Source organism: Manacus candei, unplaced genomic scaffold, assembly GCF_025592945.1.
Source record: "Manacus candei isolate 608988 ecotype Guabito, Panama unplaced genomic scaffold, ASM2559294v1 h1tg000048l, whole genome shotgun sequence".
In the NCBI taxonomy this organism is placed as follows: Eukaryota; Metazoa; Chordata; class Aves; order Passeriformes; family Pipridae; genus Manacus; species Manacus candei.
Window position 1 is genome coordinate 14661544 of NW_026138096.1, and position 13053 is coordinate 14674596.

At 46.0% G+C, this 13053-nt stretch overlaps 1 protein-coding gene across 1 annotated transcript in view; it reads right to left on the reverse strand.

The window, feature by feature from the left end:
* ALMS1 (ALMS1 centrosome and basal body associated protein) overlaps positions 1–13053 on the reverse strand; it is a 67909-nt gene that overhangs the window by 27382 nt on the left and 27474 nt on the right. Inside the window, exons 6-9 of the mRNA XM_051798155.1 lie at positions 12740–12899; positions 10446–11816; positions 9733–9863; positions 13–1654 (exon numbers count right to left, since the gene is read on the reverse strand). Of these exons, the coding sequence (XP_051654115.1) occupies positions 13–1654; positions 9733–9863; positions 10446–11816; positions 12740–12899 (3304 nt within the window). The remainder of the gene's footprint in view (positions 1–12; positions 1655–9732; positions 9864–10445; positions 11817–12739; positions 12900–13053) is intronic.

A 13053-nucleotide genomic window follows, 5' to 3' on the forward strand; every position in this document is an offset into this window, starting at 1 on the left:
GAATTTGCTCACCAGGCTGCCTTGGGAAGGGGGGAATCTCGTTATGGGATGTAACTTTGGGAAGTTCAGGTGGTTTCTGGGCAGCACCTTCATCCTCTTGGGGATGAACATAAATTTCTGCTGAAAAGGTGGTTTTTTCAGGACCTTCTGTGGTGATCTGAGTGGCAGCATCTGAAGTCCTCCTCCCAGGTTTTGCAGGAAACACAGAGCTGGAGAGATCCTTGGGAATAACCCCCCCTGATCCCAGAGCAGGTACTTGAGGTCTCTCACTGCTTTGCTGCACCAGCTCTTGCCCAGAGGGAAACACCCGGCTGGGATCTGCTGAAGCCACTGGGAAAGGTGATCTTGGACCTTCTGGAATAAGGTCAGCAGGTGGGAATTCAGGAGCAGCTTCTCTTAAATCTTCTGGAGCTTTCAATTGAGTCTGAACTTCGGGTTTATCCTCCACCTTCACCCCGTTTTCCGCGTCCACGTTCAGCAGCTCCACGTGACGGACCTTGGAGGAGAGGGTGATGTGGACACAGGACAGGAATTTCTTGGTTGGTGAAGGGGGAGCTGCAGATGTGGTGGATAAAACCTCCTCTGGGGGTGAATGGTGAGATGCCTCCACTTGGTCCCTCCCAACCTCTGTTGGAATGAGAGGTGGTTCAGCAGGACTTTTCCTCTCTCCTCCCAGCTCGCTCCGACCCTGGAGCAAATCCATTTGTTCTGCTGGAGCTGAACTTTCCAAGCTCTCACTGAGCTGGATGTGGCCAGAGCTGCTCTTCTCCTGCTGGGAAGAGCTCAGGGAATGGGGTTCAATGAATGGATTTCTTTCCTGACTGAACCCCATGTCCCTCTGCCTGCCCAACTCACCCACATCCTGGGCCAAAAAATCACATTTTTCTGCGCTGGGAGTCTGTCTTTTCCCAGCATGGACAATCCCAGAATCCTGAGCTGACGAAGAGTCTGTGTCCTGATAAATTCCAGCTCTGTCCCTGTCAGCAGAGATGGGATGAACCCTGCCTTGATCTGCAGGATTAACCTCCTGGAACATGGAGCCAGCCAGCACTGGACTTGCAGGACAAGTCCCGGATCCTTCCCAGTGTTGTGTGTCATGGCTCTGTTCCCCAGTGGCAGCAGAGTCAACATCCAAAGGTGTGATCCCATCAAACCCATCCCTGGAGAGGCTGCTGCCCAGTGCCTGGGAACCCAGTGGGGACTGGAGGCATCCCTGGGATGAGAAGGTGATGGAAGTGCTCGGCTTTCCCATCCCTTCCGAGCTCTTCTCCACCGGCAGCACCTTCGGAGCCGGCACAAGGAATTCTGTTTGTACCTCAGACCCCGTTGCGCAGGGATCCCATTCCAGTGGTGGGTGAAGTTCAGCCACGCTGTGGGAATGGCCTGGTGCAGCTGTTGGGTGTTGGTTGCACACAGGCATTCCAGGAGCAGCATTCCAGGATTTCAGTTGCATGTCCCTCAGCAGGCAGCGATCGGAGGGATGGGATCTATGGAACAGCACAGCTTGTCCTGAGCTGGGCTCTGAAAGCTCCCGAGTCCTGGTGGGTTGGGGGGGTCTGACACTTGGGAATCCTGGAGCTTTGAAATGCTCTGTGTCCTGATCCTGGTTATGGAGACACTCAGAGGCAGCTCCCAAACCACAAACCCAGGGATCCTGGAAAACAGAGAACAGCTCACAGAGGTTGTGTGGAAAACTTCCCACCCTCTCCAAAATCTGGATGGGAGAATTCTGAGGAAGAGGAGAGCTGTCAGTAATGCAGCCTGTCATCAGGAAGGGATGGGATTCATCTGCTGAGGGACTAATTAAACATTTATCATCATTTCAGTGACAAATCAGCTCATGTGGGTTTTGCTGATGGTTGTTACAAACATGGAACTGTGGAATGGTTTGGGTGGGAAGGGATCTTAAAGACCATCCAGTTCCACCCCCTGCCATGGGCAGGGACACCTTCCACTAGACCACGTTGCTCCAACCTGGCCTTGGACACTTCCAGGGATCCAGGGGCAGCCACAGCTTCTCTGACCAACCTGGGACAGGGTCTCCCCACCCTCTCAGCCAGGAATTCCTTCCCAATATCCCATCTAGCCCTGCCCTCTGGCACTGGGAAGCCATTCCCTGTGTCCTATCCCTCCATGCCTTGTCCCCAGTCCCTCTCCAGCTCTCCTGGAGCCCCTTTAGGCCCTGCCAGGGGCTCTCAGCTCTCCCTGGAGCCTTCTCTTCTCCAGGGGAACCCCCCCAGCTCTCCCAGCCTGGCTCCAGAGCAGAGGGGCTCCAGCCCTGGCAGCAGCTCCGGGGCCTCCTCTGGACTCTCTCCAGCAGCTCCACGTCCTTGTGCTGTTGTTCCCAGGGCTGGAGCAGCTCTGCAGGGGGGTCTCAGCTGAGACAGGGGCAGAGGGGTAGAATCCCCCCCTGCCCTGCTGCCCACACTGGGGGATCAGCCCAGGCCAGAGGGGTTTTTTGGGATGGCAGTACATGTGGAGCTTCCCTACATTCTGAAATCCCACATGAAGGGATCAGCAGGGAGGGATGGACAGCACTTTTGCTTCCAAGCCTTTTCTAATTCCAACAGAAGCTCCGAAGTGCTGGCAGTGGATCTCTGCAGCACCTCACCTGCCTGGGGTGAGGGGAAGAGGTTTGGAAGAGAAGAAATGCAAATATCTCCAGATTAAAGGCCACACTCCAAAAAAGGGAATAGAAAACCACACCCCAGACATGCAGAAATCCTGCCACTCTCAGAGTATAAAGAGAAAAACTGGGAATAAATGTGAGAAAACCTGAAGTTACCACTGACAGCAATTTATCAATGTCAGAATTGATCCAAAAACCACAACTGGTGCTGCCCTGGAGCAAATTCAGGGAATGACTCACCTGAACTGAGCTTCCCCTCACTTGGACATGCACTAATTAAACAGGTATCACAGTTATTCCCATCCCTGACACAAAATTCCACACTATCCTGCACACTCCATGCCAGGAAGCACGAGGGAACCTCTTAAGTGGCCTCCACTTCCACCAGAGAAGGTTTAGTTGGGATATTAGGAAAAATTTCTTCATGGAAAGGGTTATCAAGCACTGGAACAGGGATGTGGTGGAGTTCCCATCCCTGGAAGTGTTCAAAAAACACGTGGGTGTGGCACTTGAGGACATGGTTTAGTGGTGAACACAGGGGTGCTGGCTGATGGTTGGGCTTGATGATCTTAAAGATCTTTTCCAACCTCAAGGATTCCAGGATTTTAAGCGTGGACACAATTTTCTCAGTTTAAGTGTCATTTAAAATCCCAGCACTTCCATTGAGGTGCAAATCTGAGATAAATGTGCTGCCAGGGAGATGGGCCAGATAAGCTCATTTTTTTCTAAAAAAAAAGCAACAAAATTTAGGCTTTATTTATTTTTCCTAGAGATTGCAACAACAGCAAGAGTGTATTCCATTAATAACATAGCTCCCTGGATGCTTTTATCCTCATCAACTAGCTGGGATTTGGCAATAAAAAAATCAGCCAAACACATTCCTCTAAATAAACAAGAATTCCACACCAGGATTTTCCAGCCTTTCCACATCCCAGATGCCATTCCAGCAGCAAACTATTCCAGCCAAGGCCGGATCATTATTCCACTTTTTGGTGCCCTTATCTATGTTAAACCTGTCAATCAGTTTATTTGGCTGCCTGAATTTCCTGGAGATGGACAAGAAGGGCTTGTGGGAGAACAGAAGGACATGGAAGCAGAGCTGTTCCAAGCACAGGGATGATCCCAAGACATCCCTTCCCTAAACCACGTGCCAGTTCAACGGCCTCAAGTAACACAGAGCAACTCCCACAGCCGAAAGCAAGCACAGAAGTTGCTCTAAACTCATCTCCCCGAGCCTTTCACATGTTTTATTGTGCCTGTTATGTGTCATCCTTCCAAAAATGAGCCGGGTGGCATATGATCCACAGGAGTTTGCAGTGCAAATTTAGAGCTACAACTCCTTGAACTTCCTGAAGAAGTGAGAAAGCACAAGGAGTGGAAAAATACAGCAGAGAGTGGAAGAAAACAAGGGGGGGTGCAGAGAGGGAAAGGCAACGGGGAGCATTTGGCACCAAGGAAATAGAGGTGGGGTAATTCAGAGTCCTGAATTTAGGAGGGAAATTCTGAGGTTTAATTCGGAGGTTTAATTCTTAGCAGCTCAAAACCCATGGGCAGGGACACCTTCCACTAGCCCAGGGACACCTTCCATCTGGCCTTGGACACTTCCAGGGATCCAGGGGCAGCCACAGCTTCTCTGGGCAACCTGGGACAGGGTCTCACCACCCTCACAGCTTCCAATCCACAATCCCAATTCTCTCACCCTTTCCTCATAGGAGTTTCATCCCTCCTTTCCCTCCACCTCAGAACAGGAGCCAAACACCCTCCTGCAATTATTCAGCACCTCAGACCCACATGCCAGAGGACACTGACTGAGGGGACACTCTCCCTGAATCCTTGGCAGGGATCTGCAAAACCAGGAACCCCAGAAATGAGATCCACTGGGATTCAACCCACTCCCAACCAAATCATAGAGTCATGGAATGGTTTGGGTTGGAAGGGTCCTTAAAGATCCTCTTGTTCCAACCCCCTGCCATGGGCAGGGACACCTTCCACTAGCCCAGGTTGCTCCAACCTGGCCTTGGACACTTTCAGGGATCCAGGGGCAACCACGGCTTCTCTGGGAAACCTCTGCCAGGGCCTCCCCACCCTCACAGCTTCCAATCCACAGGAATGTCTTGGCACCCTCTCCCTCCATCACCAACAGGTTTATAGGACACAGTTGCTCTTTAGTTTCCCAAGACCCACCTGAGGACAATCCCAAAGCATTGTAGTTATTGTATTTGTAGTTAATAAATCCACAGCTTTGGGCTCCTTTTCCCCCTGAGGAAGCCCAAGGCACTTTCTCCTTCCATGAATGGCCAACTCAGGTCTGTAGGAAGAGTCAGCAGGAAATTCAGGAAAAAAACCCTCTATGTCAAGAGTTCCAGGTTTGCCTTTTATTCCCAAGCATTTCTACCAAGTTTAAGTTATTAGAAAAGTGTAAGAGCATGAGCAGAGTATTTCATGGAATCATGGAATGGTTTGGGTCGGAAAGGACCTTAAAGACCATCCAGTTCCACCAGGGACACCTCCCACTAGACCAGGTTGCTCCAACCTGGCCTTGGACACTTCCAGGGATCCAGGGGCAGCCACAGCTTCTCTGCCCAATCTGGGACATGGCATCCCCACCCTCCCAGCCAAGAATTCCTTCCCAATATCCCATCTATCCCTGCCCTCTGGCAGTGGGAAGCCATTCCCTGTGTCCTGTCCCTCCATCCCTTGTCCCCAGTCCCTCTCCAGCTCTCCTGGAGCCCCTTCAGGCCCTGCCAGGGGCTCTCAGCTCTCCCTGGAGCCTTCTCTTCTCCAGGGGAACCCCCCCAGCTCTCCCAGCCTGTTCCTATCAAACATTCCATGTTTTTTGAGCCGCTTGAGGACACATTTGCAGCCCCTTTCCCTGCACATGTCCCCGTCCCCTCCCTGAACACTCCTCTCAGCCAGAACTGGAGAATTCCAGACAAAGCTACTTTTCCAGGCATTTATCACAAACATCTCCCAGAGATCCTCAACTGCCTCAAGACAAGCAGGAAAATCCTCAAGATGGAAAATCCCAACAAGCAAAAGATTCCAGGGAAGAATTTTCCCAGCTGTCCTGCTCCTTCCCCTTTTCACAGACGAGCTCCAACACTAAAATATCACTAAAATATCACATGAGATTTCTCGAGCTGTGCCCCATAAAAAACGAGAGTTTGAACTCTCCCAAAGAACATCCAGCACCTTAAATAACAGATTTTATTCCGCTGGAGGAATTGTTTGTTGGAGTGCTGGGAACAGTTTGTCTTTCTCAGCCTTAAAAAGTTTCATAGAAGGAAAACATCTTCTCATAATCTTTGTTCTTTCAAGCAGCAGTTTGGCTCCAGAAATCCAACAGGTATTTTAAACACCCCTTTCCAATTTCAATTTAAAGGAGATTATTTTGTCTCTGGCTGCATTTTTTTTGTTTTGTTTCCAGTGAAATGGTTTTTAACAATCTGTATTTTTCACGTGTTGTTTTGCTTGGAGGGGAAAAAATATATTTATCTGAAGTATAACAAAAAAACCCCACCCACCTCAGTCACCTTTACTCTGAATTTAAACTGTTTTTTATCTCAAATTAAAACCACTGCAGAGAAAAAATGTTTTTGAGATCAAAGCACAAGGTGCTGCTGAACTGATTTCTTGGAAATGCAAAACTGTGGTGAATATTTTCCTTCTCTAAATCGGGATAAAACAATTCCCAGCTGACACTGAGTCACATCAAAGGAAATATTGGACTGCAACAAGTTCATTTGAGGGCCAAAATTGGCATCAAACAAAAGCTGAAAGTTGGGGGTGGGGAAAGAAAAGGTTTGAGGTCTCCAGATTTTTATTTGTGGTTTGGTGAATTTTTTAAGGAAAGGTGGATTTTTCAAGAAATGTGGATTTTAGGAAAGGTGGATTTTTTAAGGAAAGGTGGATTTTTTAAGGAAAGGTGGATTTTTCAAGAAATGTGGATTTTAGGAAAGGTGGATTTTTTAAGGAAAGGTGGATTTTTCAAGAAATGTGGATTTTAGGAAAGGTGGATTTTTTAAGGAAAGGTGGATTTTTTAAGAAATGTAAACTTTAAGAAATATGAATTTTAAGAAATGTGGATTTTTAGGAAAGGTGGATTTTAGGAAAGGTAGATTTTTTAAGAAAGGTGAATTTTAAGCAACGTGAATTTTTTAAGAAATGTGAGTTTTAGGAAATGAGAATTTTAGGAAATGAGGATTTTTTAAGAAATGTGAATTTTTTAGAAAAGGTGGATTTTAGGAAAGGTGGATTTTTTAGGAAATGTGAACTTTAGGAAACATGAATTTTTTAAGAAAAGTGAATTTTAGGAAAGGTGGATTTTAGGAAAGGTGGATTTTTCAAGAAATGTGGATTTTTTAGGAAAGGCGGATTTTAGGAAAGGTAGATTTTTTTTAAGAAAGGCGAATTTTAAGGAATGTGAATTTTTTAAGAAATGTGAGTTTTAGGAAATGTGAATTTGAGGAAAGGAGAATTTTTTAAGAAATGTGGATTTTTTTTTAAGAAACACGGATTTTAGGAAAGGAGAATTTTTTAAGAAATGTGGATTTTTTAAGAAATGTGGATTTTTTAAGAAATGTGGATTTTTTAAGAAATGTGGATTTTTTAAGAAATGTGGATTTTTTAAGAAATGTGGATTTTTTAAGAAATGTGGATTTTTTAAGAAATGTGGATTTTTTAAGAAATGTGGATTTTTTAAGAAATGTGGATTTTTTAAGAAATGTGGATTTTTTAAGAAATGTGGATTTTTTAAGAAATGTGGATTTTTTAAGAAATGTGGATTTTTTAAGAAATGTGGATTTTTTAAGAAATGTGGATTTTTTAAGAAATGTGGATTTTAGGAAAGGTGAATTTAGGAAAGGTGAATTTTCTAAGAAATGTGAATTTTTTTAAGGAATGTGAATTTTAGGAAAGGTGAACTTCAGGAAAGGTGAATTTTCTAAGAAATGTGAATTTTTTTAAGGAATGTGAATTTTAGGAAAGGTGAACTTCAGGAAAGGTGAATTTTCTAAGAAATGTGAATTTTTTTAAGGAATGTGAATTTTAGGAAAGGTGAACTTCAGGAAAGGTGAATTTTCTAAGAAATGTGAATTTTTTTAAGGAATGTGAATTTTAGGAAAGGTGAACTTCAGGAAAGGTGAATTTTCTAAGAAATGTGAATTTTTTTAAGGAATGTGAATTTTAGGAAAGGTGAACTTCAGGAAAGGTGAATTTTCTAAGAAATGTGAATTTTTTTAAGGAATGTGAATTTTAGGAAAGGTGAACTTCAGGAAAGGTGAATTTTCTAAGAAATGTGAATTTTTTTAAGGAATGTGAATTTTAGGAAAGGTAAACTTCAGGAAAGGTGAATTTTAGGAAATGTAAATTTCTAAAAATAAGTAAATTAGTCCTTTTTTCCCCCCAGCTTCCCAGACAAAGATTCCATCAATACATGGAATACCTGGGAATTTTGGTCTGATGGTTTTTGGAAGTTGATGTCCCACTTACCAACACTGTTGATGCCAAATAATTATAAACACAGACACAGAGTACTCTTAAAACACTAATTTTCACTCTTAATAATGCAAGGCTTGTAATTAAAACAAACAATCCAACCCCTGCTGCTTCTCCTGGCAGGGAAAAGGGGAAGGGAAAAGGGGAAGGGAAAAGGGGAAGGGAAAAGGGGAAGGGAAAAGGGGAAGGGAAAAGGGGAAGGGAAAAGGGGAAGGGAAAAGGGGAAGGGAAAAGGGGAAGGGAAAAGGGGAAGGGAAAAGGGGAAGGGAAAAGGGGAAGGGAAAAGGGGAAGGGAAAAGGGGAAGGGAAAAGGGGAAGGGAAAAGGGGAAGGGAAAAGGGGAAGGGAAAAGGGGAAGGGAAAAGGGGAAAGGGGAAAAAAAGAAAGGGGGAGAAAAGAAAGGGGAAAAAAAGAAAGGGAAAAAAAGAAAGGGGAAAAAGAAAGGGGAAAAAAAAGAAGGGGAAAAAGAAAGGGAAAAAAAAGGAAGGGGAAAAAGGAAGGGGAAAAAAAGGAAGGGGAAAAAGGAAGGGGAAAAAGGAAGGGGAAAAAGGAAGGGGAAAAAGGAAGGGGAAAAAGAAAGGGGAAAAAGGAAGGGGAAAAAGAAAGGGGGAAAAAGAAAGGGGAAAAAGAAAGGGGAAAAAGAAAGGGAAAAAAGAAAGGGAAAAAAGAAAGGGAAAAAAGAAAGGGAAAAAAGAAAGGGAAAAAAAGAAAGGGGAAAAAGAAAGGGAAAAAAGAAAGGGAAAAAAGAAAGGGAAAAAAGAAAGGGAAAAAAGAAAGGGAAAAAAGAAAGGGAAAAAAGAAAAGAAGTTCTTCCTAAAGCTCAGGACACTTGTCTGAAACACCAGTCCCTGGAAATCCTGGGATTTCCATAATCACACTGGACAATGCCAAAATAAAAAAGATATTTAAAGGGGGAAAAAAAGAAGGTAAAATACTCCTGGTTAGAAAAATTCCAGTGTGGATATTTATGTTAATATATGGACTAGAAATGTTCCCAAGGAGATACACAAAACATGACAATTACATGGCAGGTTTTCCCAGGAAAACAGAGTTGCAAAAGACTGGAAGCTCAGCTTTGGATTATCCTACAGATACTTCCCAAGCTTTTAAGAACATCCAGTGATTACCATTCCAGAATTTTCCTTACCTTGAAGGAGTTTGGATTCCAACAGGAACTGGAAAAGCCCCTTCCCTCTGATCAACACAGAGCAGGAATAATTCCCTCCCTCCTTCCCTGAAGATCCTTTGAAAACCAAGGATCTCACGGGAATTAAGACAACAAAAACTCCCCTTGCCCAGAGGATATTCCATTGTCCAGGGAGCTCCTTCCCTGGAGGAGGAGTTTCCAAGGCACAACCAGCACCTGCATAAATATTTTGGGAAAAGAGCTCCTCGAGCCACTCCAGGAGCAGAATCTGCAGGAACTTTGTCACAATAACACGAATTTTCCCAGCACATCCGTGCCCTCCAGACCTTCCTTTGGAACATCCTCGGCTCTGTGTCCCCTCCTCACATCCCAGACAGCTCCTCCCTCAAGATTCCAACTCCTACTTGGGGAAAACAATTAAAAAAACCCTCACAGGAACATGTGGAAAAGCTGGTTTGTACCTTGGCCTGCACGGATTTCTTGGCCCTCAGGAGCAGCTCTGCCTTGATTTCCTCGATTCTTTGCTGGGTCTCCTCATCCCAGTCTGGCAGAGATTCCTGGGATCTGTTGGCCAGTCTCAGCTTCACCCAGGCTGTCAAAACAAAACAAACCAGGAAGAGTTTTCCTTTCCCATTTTGTGGAATGAAAACAGTTTGATAACTTAAAATCATTTCTAGGTTCCCACAACCGAGGGAACAAAGCCCCACTGTGGAATTCCAGAGCTCCTGGAGTGACCAGGAATACAATGTAAATGTATTTGTAACTACAATGTAAATGACCAGGAATACAATGGGATTTTGGAACATTTCTTTGGAGAGATGGATCCAGGATCTTCCTCCTGTAGTCTCAGCCATAAATCAAAACTCACCCACACAATCCCGTCCCGAATTCTCGAGCTAATAAAATATCAATGCCAGGCAAAAGGTTTTCCGAGTGGAAAAGCCCAATTCTATCCCATTTTACATAGGAGTACTAAAAAATATCCATCATTTAAGCCCTGTCCTATTAAAGCTGATTGTTATAATATGATATAATCACCTCCAAAATCAGGGGAGCAGACACAGATCCCTTCATATCCACATCAAAGTGACCCCTTAAACATGAACCTAAATAAAGATTTGTCGTTTTAATAATAAAATATAACAAATAAAACACAACAGAGACGTTTTCTCACCTCGGATTTTCCTCTCCTGCTCCTCTGCATTCCTGAGGATTCGGGCTGCCTCTATCCCAGGGGATCCACTCCTCAGGAGGGTCCGGACACGGGCAGCCAGGGAATCCCCACTGCTGCTGCTGCCGCTGCCCCCCAGCCCTCCTCCCTTGATCCTGGCACCACCAACTCCACTCAGGATGCTCTGGAATCCTCCTGTGCCACGGGGATGCTCTGATGAGGGGGGAGGATTCCCCAGGAGGTTCCTGACACGGGCAGCCAGGGAATCTCCGCTGCTGCTCTCGTCGCTCTCCCGGGTGCCGCCGGCTTTGCTTCCAGCTCCACCAGATTGGGACGTGCTCTGGAAGGCTCCTGGGATATCAGTGATGCTTCCAGGGGGCTCTGAGGAAGGAGGATTGCCCAGCTCTGAGGCTGCCCCGGTGCTGCCCTCACTGCTGGCACTGCTCTGTGCCAGGCCCACCAGGGCACGTTGGTTCCTGTCCGTGGTGACGCTGCTACAACCCTCCGGCTCCGACCTTCCCGCCGATTTTCCCGCCCTGAACTCCTGGGATATTTCCTTCATCCCTTCGCTGCGGTGCAAGTTGATGTCCAAAGGGTTCTCCCACCTTAAGTTACACGTGTCAGAATTCCAAGGGTTTATTCCCAAGCCTTCTTCTCGCACACTTGGCCGGGTCGCAGCCTCATCCCACGACGGTCTCTTCTGGAACTGAGGGGTTCTGTCCTTCGCCCACCTGGGATCTTTGGGATCATCCTCCTGTCTCAGCAGCACCAGGGAAGACTCCCCAGTTTCTCTACAAGAGGCCATGGAAAAGGCAGGAGGACACCACCTGGCACTCAAATCCTCTGCCTTTGCCAGGAGCTCCCAGATGTCCTTCAACACACCCAACCCCAGCAAAGAATCACCTCCTTGCTCCTTATTTCTCTCACTTCCCACACTGGAGGTCTGGGATCCTCTGTCAGCTTCCACTCCATCTTGAGCTCCAGCCAAAACACCAGCAGCCCATCTCTGCAGGCTGCTGTCCAAAATTTTGGACTCGTTTTTAGCAAGATCCTGAGTGCTGGTCGGAACAAGGAGGGGACTCTCCGTGTCAGAAGAGCAGTCGAGTGGATCCCGCTTCGCTCCAACAAGTCTGGAGACAGCAGGACACTCTGGATCTTGTGTGGAAATCGGAGCATCCACCTCCAGCTGGTGGCATGACACACTGCACTGGCTCGCTGGGTTGTCTCCAAAAAATTTTGGGAAGCTGGGAGAGAGCTCCTGGGGTGACAGAACATCAGAGCCAACCTCCGACTCCACGGGAATGGAAATGCTGAGAGCGGAAGTGTCGGAGTCAAAACCCGTTGGCACCACCTCAAATGCTGGCAACAATTTACCTGCAAAGGCACAGGACATTCATTAACTAATTTACTGCATCAGCAAAGACTGATTTTTCTTGTACTAAAGGGTTTGGAAAGAGAGAGGGAAGAATTCAAATACTGGAATTTTCCCTCATTTTTAGAATGAGATTTGAGCTCAGACTTCCATGAGAATTGTTCTACTGGAAGAAACCTCTTAGACTGTTTTGGATGAATATCAAAGAAACTACAGAACTTGACTTAAATCACTTCTTTTTAAATAAATGCTTAGACTAGATTTGAAATAAATGTTCTTAGATAAATGACAGAGTGGTGCTTGAATGTCCAAATGCACACCCGGGTTAGAAAACCACCCCTGAATAAAACAGGAGGGCTGGGGGGGGAAGTACTTCCAAAATATCCTTCTGGAAAATGGCAAAGCACACACCATGGATAAGTTTGTTTCCCACTACTGGTTAGGAAGGTCCTAATAGTTTCAAGTACAATAAGTTATCCAGAGCCCAGTTAAATAGGGAAAAGAGGTTGGAGCTGGGGAGAGTCGGACTCTGCTCCCAGGGAACAAGGGACAGGAGGAGAGGAAACGGCCTCAAGTTGCACCAGAGAAGGTTTAGATTGGATAATAGGGAAAATTTCTTCCTGGAAGAAAAATAAAGGGGGAGAAGGGAAATAAAGGGGGAAAGGGAAATAAGGTGGAAAAGGGAAATAAAGGGGAAAAGAAGATCCAGTGTCACTGCCCTGGCCCATGGCCATAATTCCTCAGGGAGGAGGCAGGTTTTCCAAGGTTTTAGTACTTTCCCAACACCAAATATCTCACATTTGACACGGGAGAAGATCAACTCACAGGAATGGAAGAGAAAAAACACACTTTGACACCACCAGGCCAAGAGTAACTTGCCAGGTGAGTGAATTCCCACGTTCTCCAAGGTGTCCCTTTCCCATACCTTGTGCCTTTGGAGGGATCCTGGCCAGGGTGTCCACGGAGCCCTTCAGTGTCCTGAGCTCTGAGGGGGAAAACTCAACTTCCCTGATGGGTCCTCGAGGGAGAAAAGGAGCCAAAATGGTCCCAGGGGATTGCTCAATGCCAAGGTTACGGAGATATATCTGGTAAAAGAAGGAATAAGAAACACTTGGAGAATGGGGATGGATTCTGGAGTTGTAGGATTTTTTTATTCCAGTGCTCTGGACGTTGCAGGAGTTGGATAACTCAGGGGAGGTTGGGGAACTTCAGCCTCACCTGTTTAAAATGACATTTCTC